General features: G+C 26.2%; 1 protein-coding gene across 5 annotated transcripts; it reads right to left on the bottom strand.

Moving 5' to 3' along the window:
• Window positions 1-977: 977 nt before the first annotated feature.
• Window positions 978-11,409, bottom strand: LOC112592424 (transcriptional activator protein Pur-beta-B). Of its 5 annotated transcripts, none has more exons than XM_025336461.1 (8): window positions 11,165-11,409; window positions 10,640-10,699; window positions 10,285-10,320; window positions 3,016-3,134; window positions 2,785-2,887; window positions 1,882-2,000; window positions 1,556-1,795; window positions 978-1,477 (listed from the first exon to the last, which is right to left on the bottom strand). In XM_025336461.1, the coding sequence occupies exons 1-8, from the start codon at window positions 11,205-11,207 to the stop codon at window positions 1,322-1,324; spliced, it is 876 nt and encodes a 291-aa protein (XP_025192246.1). In that variant the 5' UTR covers window positions 11,208-11,409; the 3' UTR covers window positions 978-1,321. The 5 variants fall into 5 exon arrangements, with proteins under 5 accessions (XP_025192246.1, XP_025192247.1, XP_025192249.1 ...); XM_025336462.1 differs by having other exon boundaries at window positions 1,568-1,795; window positions 11,165-11,408; XM_025336464.1 differs by lacking the exon at window positions 11,165-11,409 and adding an exon at window positions 10,761-11,096.
• Window positions 11,410-11,486: the final 77 nt, after the last annotated feature.

The following is an 11,486-nucleotide window of genomic DNA, read 5'->3' as shown; positions in this document are numbered from 1 at the left end:
ATAAATACTTTTAATTTACAAATATTTTAAATTATTTAACATAGTATAAATTTAAAATTTGCTAGATTTTTCCACGATTATGCAATATAATATGAAATGTTAACAAAATAATAACTAAAAAGAAATTATTAATTTGGGAAAATTTAGAATGGCAGTGTGTTTGCATCCTTTAACTCAAACATTCCCATAAATCTTTTCTAATTGACTGAAAAAAAAAATAGATAATCGCTTTGAGCATATCAATTTTTTTTTTATATGTGTAACGCGTGCCCAACATGATAAAGAACCAAACATAACAGAGAAAAATATATATAATTTTCAATTGTTCTACTTTCAAAATCACAGACCACTCAGGACAATGTCCTCTCTTCACTATCCACACCCAACAAACTTTAACAATTCATTAGAAATTTTTTTCCAAAATAAAATTTTAAGTACGTGAAAAAATCTTAATTAGTAACATTAAATTATAATTTTTTTTGATAGAATAAATATTTTAAATTTTAATAGACTAGAAAAAAGATCTGTAAATAAAATAGGTACACATTAAGCTGACATACATAAAATTGTTTTTTTTTTCTTTAAACCTAATAAAGACATAATATTTTTTTTGAATGTCTAACACAAAATAAAACATTTATATTATATACATATAATATTGGTTATATAACTGTATATATTTTAATTGTTTTAAACTTTTGAAATTTTCTCTTGTTATGGAAAATTTGTCTAATTTTTGTACTCTCGAGATACTAAAGAATTTTAAGCACTACATGAAAAGCCAAATTAAATAAAAAAATAAATTATTTACTGTTAACTCGAAAGTATTAATAATGAAATCATTGTTATTATGTCAAATAATAAATAATACATATAACTGAATAAATTTTGGAATGATTAATAAGCTAAAACAAAGATATTTAACAAAATAAATGTCAACTTTTTGGATAAAATTTAAACAACATTTTTCATAATAAAATATAAAACAAAAACATCAATCTGGTATAGTTACTAGAATTTAAATAAATTTTTAACAAATATTGCACTAATGGAGAAATGGAACACTTAAACAACAAGCTAGAAAAGACTTTAACATTGTACAATCAGTTGGTAAACTCGTGTGCAATTAGAACATAAATCAGATGCCTTAGCAAATTCACAATCTTATAGGATGAATTGTATATCATCCCCACCACCTTTTCATATTATACTATTCATTAGACCTGCTAAATTAATTTAAATTTCATTTGTTTGTATGAGTGTGTGTGAAAAAAAAATTAATCATATGTTTTTTTTTTTATATCTTCTTATACACGGAGGTTTATTGTGGACTGACACTTTCAGCTGGCACTGAAGTTGCTGTAGTACTTTTTTCGTTGCACTCAGCCATTTTTTCGCAATAATCCCTGAAATAATCGCGGAAGCGGGACCATGATTTTTCTGGCACAGTGATTGCTGTTCTAAAGTTTCCTTTAACCTAATATTTAAATTAAAATTAGTTTACAATTAAATTTTATCATATTAGATTGTTTAATGAAGAATAATTTAGACTTGCCGTAGTTGTTACCTCCGATATGCGCATATAAATGCCACGGTTATTTTGACCAACATCAAAATAAAAATTTTTGTTATCAACCCTCATGTGACGACCATCAGGCAAGTCACCTTTGAAACCACCATCATCAGTACCAAATTCATCTAGTAGATCTGTCAAATTATCACGGAACTCAATCATCCCTTGTGCTGGGATAGCAACTTGAGAACGTGGGCCACCACGAGTTATGGTTTGGGAGACCTATAAATGTAACATAATATATATTATGTACATTAGTAATATAGTAAATTTGTTTTTGTTTTAGAAAAACAAAAATATTCACTTACACGAAGAAATCTTCCACGTGCGTTTTCCTTTAGGTCTAAGTAATAACGACGGTTGTCCTTAATCATCATTTCAGACTTCAATTTTCCATCTTCAGGAACAGTATCTGAATTTGGCGGTCCTGTACAAATTTATTTATAATTAAAAGAAGTGGGACTTTTTTCATATTTTTTAACTTTATATGATCATTTTGTTGGAAAATTTTTGTGTTTGTATAATGTTTGAAAGAATTTTCTAAAATATTTTGGTATAATATTTTATGATGACCTTCATCCATCAATAATTTGAAGTCTTGTTATCAACATATGATTATTGTTATTTGTTTTTTTGGAAAAAATTAAGATTAGAAACTCAATAAAATCTTGACAAAATCAGTATGTATATTGTGATTATTATTTCAGATTATAATAATAATTATTAACTAACCTACATAATTCAGAGTAATTCAAAGCTACAAATACTTAGTTTTAAATTCATTTGCTGAAAAATGTTTGATGCATAATTTAGTTTAGAAAAAATATATTTTCTTTAAACATTTTTGATACTAAATAATTTATTTGTTAAAACTTATTTTTGAAATTTTTGTTTTCTAATATTTTACATTTTTTTTTTTTTAAATACAATTTTTTAATTGTATATGATCATTTTTGGTGCAAAATATCAAACAAAATAAATATTTATTTGAACAAAAACACGGTTTATATGAAAAAGTAACTAAAATGTTTTTCTTTATTCATAATTTTAACTAAAACTTTTATGATAATAGCATTGATCATAGAATAGTCTATTCTAGGTTTAAGATTTAGCGGCATATTTACGGTCAATTTTATACTGTTATAAGCTTAATTTATTTAATTATATTCATTATTTCACTAATTATTACTTTAAAGATCAGTAATATTTACCTAATTGTGAATAAAACTCGCTGAAAGTACCAAGATGATCTCTGAAATCAGCTGCGGTGGATAAAGCCAAAAAAATTTGACTTCTTCTGCCATCAGCTCCAATCTATAAAAATATTTAATAATATTTTAACAAACATACATTTTTTAAAATCCTAACACTGCTTAGTAACTTATGTTAACCACAATAATTTTCAATTTGAATGAAAAATTATATAATATATTTATACTTACTTCAGCGACTTTTATAAACTTTCCTCTTCTATTTTGTTTAACATCTAAGTAAAAACGTTTTGATTGTATTTGAAGCATTTTGGTAGCCAATTCTTGCTCATTACTTTGCTGTTGTTGACCTATATTATAAAAACAGAAGACGTGAATGAATGAATTTGTATTAAATTGGATGAATATATAAATAATTATTATCTAGGCATATACAAGTATAAACTAAAAAACAACTTCACAAAAAATATATTGTACCGAATATAATTTCCCTATCGATATCTGACATAATGAAGGGGTTATCGCGATTTTGCATTTTGTTTTAATATTAGCTTAAATTAAATGATTTGTAAATGTGCATAGTTTTTTGTTGACAGTAAAACGAAAACTGTAAACATTTAGGTGAGGTAATATTTCGCTAATAAAAGATTAACAGCAAAGCAACACGACTAAAGGGGTACACACTCGGTGACGGGAATAACAGTACAACATTACTAGTAGGGATTAGGTCAGGGCGTTCAATAAGTGGGTCACGTCAGCTGACTCGCCGCATAAAGGGCTGTAGATAGTACCATCATTACCATCACAAGAAATAATTTATTTTACGTATTCGTTTAGAGGGATTCTTTAAATTGCTTTTAATTAGGGTTGTTAACACATTAAAACAGCGCAAAATATTTAAAAACCAAATGATTTTATCAAAACGAGATTATTTGAAATTAATATTAAGTAATACAAAGTTATAAATTACACTAAACAGATAACGAAGTATCCGAGTATCACAAATTATTTTTATACTTGAGATACCACACACAGTTTAAAATTTTTTTATGAATTTATTGTAGACGCCATTAAAAATATTGCGTATATAATATCAACAACCAACATCATTAAATAAAATCTCATACATTAAACCATAAGTAAATATTTATTTCAAGATTAAATACACTAGTAAACATAATCATTTTTAATCAACAATTAAAAAAAAAATAGTATAGTTTCACCTATTACTTGTCAACAAATATAAAATACAAATTAAATAAAAAAATTTATAAATATTTTTTGTATATATGTACTTGTAGTTAATGGGGGAAAAAAAAAAAAAAAAAAAAAAGCGTAACAAATACGATAGGCATAAATACTTATTTTCCTGAATTTAACTTACATTTATTAAATGTGGTTGGTTATATCAAAAAATGAAACTAATTACAAAAAAAGAAAAAAATTGTGGGTAGTTAAAAATGTAATAATTAGGTATGTATTTTTATTTATTATTTAGTTTTCTATAAACAAAATTATTTAATGTAAAAAAATCATGGTTTTTTTTTTTGTTTTGTTTTATAAATTGCAAATTTATCACAAGATAAGACTTAAATTAGAAATTATATGATTAAAAGTCGAAATTGAATATTTTAATAGAATTAGCTATACAAAATATAAAAAAATACAGGTGCATATACTACATACACAGATGTATAATGTATATATATTATCTAGGTGTTATTATTTTAAGTATGACCAATAAATCAAAACTAAAAGATATCAATAATTTAGGAATTTTAAAATAATTTAGTCATTCAATTTTGCCAAATGACAAAACAAATAGCCATTATGATAAGACAAATGAGGATCGCAAGCGATCAAATAAAACAAAAAACAGATACTTCAAAGTTCAATTATAACAAAAACAATTAATAATTTTGTACTGATTTGTGATTGGCAGCTGCCAGACATCTGGTACATACTACCAATATAAATGTCTAATACATTTATGTGCAATTTTTTTCGACGAATTCTTTAATTAGTTAATTCGAAATGAAAGGTTGATAATCAGTAACTTCAGTATTCATTAATTTAATTTCAATGGCTATTAATTATATTGAAGTAATTAAGTGTAGAGTTATTAGTTTATTACATTGACATAATTATTGGTAAAACCCTGGGAAAACCACTTTCATTTTAAATAGTGATTGACATTTTGAAGAAAAACAGAATTGTATAACCAAAAATGTAATCGCAGTTTTCGAAATTAATAAAAATGAAAAACTATATTTAATAAAATGGGTCAAATAATAATAAATTATAAACGCATGTAGTCATCACTAAAATTATTACAGCGGTTTTGTTGTTGTATTTTGTGATCGTTATTTATAAAAGTCAAGTATAATTTTATTGTATATTTAATATTTATTACATACATATCTATGAATTTGATAAAAAGTTCATGTAAATTATAACAAAAAACAAGTACCAGTATATTTAAAAGAAAAATTAAACATATCCCTAGGATTAAATTCTATAATTTATTGTTATTTTAATAATAGATACAACAATTAAACAATACATTAAAAAAAAAAAATCATCCCTAATTGTTTGAATTTATTAATATATATTTAGATATACTTATCATGATTTACTATTATGATAGAAGAAACATGACATTTTATTATTTCGTCCTAAGACTTTTATATCCCGCGCATTATCAAAATGCGACTTTCCCTGTCAAATGATCACGTTACTACTATATTTTTTATATCACAATAACTAATTCTACACGTGTGCACCTATATGGATTGTTTTTTCTTTTTAATAATTATCATTAAAAAAGTGTCATTGTTTAAACATAGTTCTATGGTTATATTATTTTGTAATTGTCGAGCTATCAGCTATAATATTAATGGCTATTAAAAAATATGTATATATTATATTACACTAAAGTTATTAATATAATAGTTATTTTTTTTCGCTTTATTACGTTAACCAATTCATCTGAACTATTAATGATAACTTTACCACAACTGTTATAACTTTAAAAGTTAAAAGAAAAGTTTATAGCCAAAAAACTAATGAAATAATTTAAAAATTACGAATTTGAGATGTACCTATATATAAACTATATCATAATAATATATAGAATAGTTAGTATGAAACAGTAGTTTTCAATCCTTTATAAATTGTAACCTTTTTAAAACGTTAATAGCACATGATCACATTTTAAAATATAATGTATAATATATGTTAAAGTAATAAAATGTCTAAGTTGGATAATATATAATTCAAAATCATCTATCAAACAAGTATAAGTTTCTGACTACAATATAATTTTTAATATAATACAATATTTGCACGTCATTATATGAAAACATTAGGTTCGTTATTTTAGGAAAACTACAGCTATAAGATAACAACCATCATATTTTTAATATAAATTATATCATACTTAGTAAAATGTAGAATCTCTAATAAATCAGGTATATTATTAACAATTAATTGCATTAAATTATTTATTTTTCTCAAAAAAATTCAAGTTAAAACATATTTTGTTAACATAAATTCTTATTGTGCCTATAAAAACTGTGAATTGTATTTTTTTCTAATTAAAAAAAAAAAGTTATTTATTCGTATTATTAATTCTACTAAATTATATAACAGTATATATTTAACACCCTCTCAGCTCCCTATTTACAAAGACTGATCAGACTTGAACGACAACTTACATTAAATACTCGATTAAATATTAATAATAAAATTAACACGATTAGGTCGTTGACCAATGAACCATAAATAATTTAATTTAATAATTTAAATAATATATTCAGAGATAAATAATATACATATTTACTAATGTAATATGTCTAACTTACTAATATATCTAACTTATACATTTGATTATTAGTTACTACAAATTTATCGAATAATCAAAAAATATATTGACAAAATTACTTTAAGGTAGGAATTTCATAATAATTTTAAAAAAGCCAATAAATTACCAAAGAATGATTGCCAATATGATATTTTTCCACCATTCCAATTTGTATTATCTTCTGAAGTATGTCTAGCGCTAACGCCACTCGCCCCATTTGATGAAATATCCATTCATAAATTGCATACACTAGTCACTAGTTATATAAATCTCGACACCTACTTAGCTCGATAATTACATCAAAACATTAGACGTCAACTGAACACAGAACACAACTGGTGTCTGATTCCGTGTTATGTCCTTTCTCATACATAACCATGTGCTTGAAATAATTATAAATCTTTTGACTGGTGACGCGTCTCCTGTGGAAGACCGAATGACTCAGACGTCATCCCCACCCCCGCTTAAATACAAAACGACAAACGTGAATCGTGATTCACAAATTGCATAAACAAACGTATGGGGTTACCCTAATGTCTATACATTAATGTATTGAAACAGTGTCAGTTTAACAAAAATACAAAAACAATAAATTATGTAGTTAGTTAATTTAAAAAAAAAAAAAGAAAGATTGTTCAATTTAATGCTTGATAAAATTTTGTTTTATGAAAAGTATAATCATCGAGTAACAATATTCAGGAATCAAATAGATAAATGTTAAATAAAATAAATAGCTTAAAAATGAACGAAGAATGTACATTGTGTATTTCATATAACAGGTGTAGAATGATTATCTTTCCACCTTTTATTTTCCTTATAATACTAAATTCAATTAAAAAGTGAGTAATGTTTTACATACTAATGCATTGCTGAAATGATATTTTTTACTGATAGTACGAAAAATATTCGACAATGTAATGTAAAATGATTAAATGTTAGGTCGTCAGCTTATTAGAATTGAGCTGCTGAAGTTTAATTTAATTGGTTGAATGAAGCCAACTTATTAATTGACTTAATTCAGAATTTAACTTGATACAATGTATCTAGTTGTTATTTACTTTTATTGTGAATTATCAAAAGGAATACAAATTTAATTTTAAGTTGATTTTTAACATATTTATTATATTAGTATTATATATTTAAGAATACTTTTTTTTTAGTTCCTAAAAATATCTATACACTTTTTATTTTCTATAAAATTAACATATTTTTTCAATAATTTAAATGCTTAACATTCAATTATGATCTATAAAAATACAAATAAATTAATAATATTGTTTATACAATATAATAACCTTATAATTATTTTTATTTTCAATGAAAATTATTTCTTGAAGTTATAATCAAGTAATTTAAATACTATATTTAAGACAATATAGTTTAGAAGTTTTATTTAATATTTAACATTGGTGAGTTGCCAAATAAGCCTAAATGTGTTACAAAGTATATTAAATGATACAAAATATTCAAACATTTTTGATATAATTTATAAAAACTAGTAAGAAATTTCTAAAATTATTAAAAATAAGTTTCCTGTTATCGACAAATTTTATATTACCAATTAAAATTAAATATTACCCATTATTCTTATTTGTTTATTGTGTGTCACAGAGTATGAAATATTTTAATAGTGTTGCCATAACACAAAGGTTGAGAAACACTGCTATAGAATATACCTATTTATTTATTATTTTTAAATTCTCAATACCTGAAATGGTAATGCGGTACATTTTATAAATTACATATGAAATAATTCCAATACATTCTTTTTACTCAGGAAAATATTCCAACAAAATAATGGAATGTGTTACTTTTATTATGTTACAATCTCCTGTAAATTTAGATATATAAAAATAATATTAATTTAGGTTTTAGTTGTAATAATATTTCAAAGTTTACTTGAATGTTAAAAATGTATCAATAATAATAGCAAAAACTAATTGAGATATTAGATTATTTTACGTTCTTAAATACAATGACTAACCTATATATTATTAATATATTTAATTTATGATAATATTAGCATTAACTCATAATATTTTATAATATTTACAAAATTTCCTATGTAAGGAAAGGTATTTACATGAGAATATAATAAATAAATAATGATAATTACATACCATAATTTATTTACTTTTAGTTATTTGGCCGAGTCAATGTACTACTATTTGATAACTAAACTATGATATAAACAAATTAATTCTATTTAGGCATCTAATATGATTGCCATTAATTAAAGAAAAGAAGGTACATAAATATTAATGAAATTGAGAAACTATAACAACCTAAATTATTAGATAAATATTTAATTATATTGGGATATCTGCTAACCATATTTGAAGAACTATTAAATGTTGCCACTGCTTCAGTTGGCGATAAAATATATATATTTTTTTTTTGTACTTCATAATGAATTTATTTGAATATAAAATACTTTAGTCTAACAGATATTAAATGATAACTGGCTTTAGTTCACAACCCTTTCTCTAACCAACATACAGGGTCAGACTTAAGTATTTTATAGCAGCCCTCCTTTTTTTTGTGCTCTACTATAACTAATTTAAAAATGGAACTTTAATGTTTGTTTTCATAGTTCTTTTCAGGAAAGTTCAAGAAACCACTCGTATGCAATAGTTAAAACGTCACACTTAAATTTTGACACAGTAAAAATCAGCTACTACAGACTAATACCTAATTTGATACCACAGGTTGGTTTTACTCATATCTATTACAATTTAATAGATAACGTTGAAAAAAGGGATACCTAATAACCACAGGACATAAGATCTCTTGCATTTATTTTATTGACATTTATTAAATAAAATAAAATTTCCTTATCAATCAAAATGCAATGACTAATTACATTATCAAGAATTTTTCTAAAAAAAAGTACATTCCATAATTCAAATTCCTTTGATACGATCTTAACAAGATTTCTTGAAAGTAATTAAATACAATTGAAATATTTTGGATTTATTTGTGAACTATATAAATTATTGTAATGACATTTAATAAAATTATTTATTAAAACTTTAAACTTTGAGAAACATTTGTAGGAACAGAGTGAATTGACAGTAAAGCAAAGAAGACTGTTACTCAGAGAGCAAATTACTTAAAAATATCTAGATTCATAAGTAGGCGTATTTAAATTTACACTATATTACACCATACACAGGTAGATAGATTTGAAAAAACTATAATTTAATAATAAATTTCAGTACAAAAATTTGATATATCTAACTCTGCTCATTATATATAATTGAAAACAATTTTTTAGAACATAATGATAATATTAAAATAATTTTATGATAGTACCTAATTATAAATAATAATTAGATATCCATTAAACAATAGATAAATTATACCTCAAGTCTAGACAGTTAATACAACTAATAATATAGGTAATACACCTAAAATAAAACATTTGTCCAAAGCTTAACAAATGTTGAAGATGAGAATTTTAAAATCACGAATCGAACCAAATTTATAAATTAACATTAAATTATTAATATTTAAAAAAAATGTAATTACAGTAGAAAACTGTAATATAATAAAATGCCTTACATTAAAGAAAATCCAATCGTAAACTAATGCAGAACTTATGTTCATTAATTAAACAAAAGTTATATTATTCTTACCAGAATCTGAACCTGTAGCTCCATTTGAAGCTTGTCCTGAAAATTAAAATAAAAAAAAATACAAACATATTAGATGTTTACCGTGATAGTAAATTATTATTTGTACATCAATAGTTTTGTTAGCAGTGACGACAAGTGTAGTACGTTAGGTATACATTTGAGTATTTAAAAGTATAAAGTTAATCAAATTAATGGCCTGAAAAACTCTAGACAGAGATCGTGGCCAGCATAAAAATATGAGTATTAAAAATAAAATTTAAAATACGCCACTGCTTGTAAGAGGATAAGCGTAGTAGTGACCGTCTGATAACAGTCAAAAGCTGGGACAATCATTCGACACGATAAAAAAATATACCTCGTCTGCGACTCAGTCTCGCGTCTCCGGAGGACATGTTATTTGACTGACCGGCAATACCTACAAGACAAAGGGCGCGTTAGTGCGTTGCCTACTGGGAGGAGATGGGAATCGAACAAACCTAACTATCACCCAAGGGTAATTGGGGGGGGGTGGTTTATGGTCGGTTGTCTTGGCTGTTATTTCAACCTTGAGGCGATAAGAAAAAAAAGAACGAGTCAAATGCACGGACATATGTTAGGGGGGGTGACGAATGTGTGTGCATTCGCGAAACGCGGGAAAAGGGGGTAATCAGACAGACGGACTGTAGATGAGTGTGTTGCGAGCGATAATAGGGTTTCCGGCGATCGGTCCGGGAAAGAAAACAAAACCGGTGCAATGAGTATGCGGCGGGTATCACCGATCCGGCAGCTCAGGGTCAGCCATCTTGGATTCGCGGACCCGTTATCTCCCGGGAAACAGCGGCGGGTTGTGCGAACGTGACATCCCGGCGTTTACGCGATGCATTTAAAACAACAAACTCACTTTGACTTTGGGGCTGATCATCGCCGCTCTCTCGGTCCGACATCGTCCGACAACGCACAGTCACACTAACTGCCGCCCCGCTCTACCTGGCGCGCACACACACAGTTCACGCACTCGTCGCCCGTCTGAGCGATTCCTCTGGTCGCTCGCTCGTTCGCACGCTCAAGCACCACACCGCGGCGCACACACACACACACACGGACCCACGGTACACGTACACACACCCACACACCGATACACACACACGACGACGCCACCGACGCACAGCCGGTCGAACGATTTTTTGTCGTTTCCCCGCCACCCGCCGCCCAACCAATGACAG

This window comes from Melanaphis sacchari, unplaced genomic scaffold, assembly GCF_002803265.2.
Source record: "Melanaphis sacchari strain LSU unplaced genomic scaffold, SCAv2.0 Contig174_pilon_pilon, whole genome shotgun sequence".
Lineage (NCBI taxonomy): Eukaryota > Metazoa > Arthropoda > Insecta > Hemiptera > Aphididae > Melanaphis > Melanaphis sacchari.
The sequence above is the reverse complement of the archived record's forward strand: the minus strand, read 5'-3'. Positions and strand labels throughout refer to the sequence as shown.

Coding starts and splice junctions, on each gene's coding strand:
- LOC112592424 (XM_025336461.1), bottom strand. CDS start 11,207: ATGTCGGACCGAGAGAGCGGCGATGATCAGCCCCAAAGTCAAA. Junction 2,888..3,015: donor AGTTTATAAAAGTCGCTGAA/GTAAGTATAAAT, acceptor ATATTTTTATAG/ATTGGAGCTGATGGCAGAAG. Junction 1,478..1,555: donor TATCGGAGGTAACAACTACG/GCAAGTCTAAAT, acceptor TTTAAATATTAG/GTTAAAGGAAACTTTAGAAC.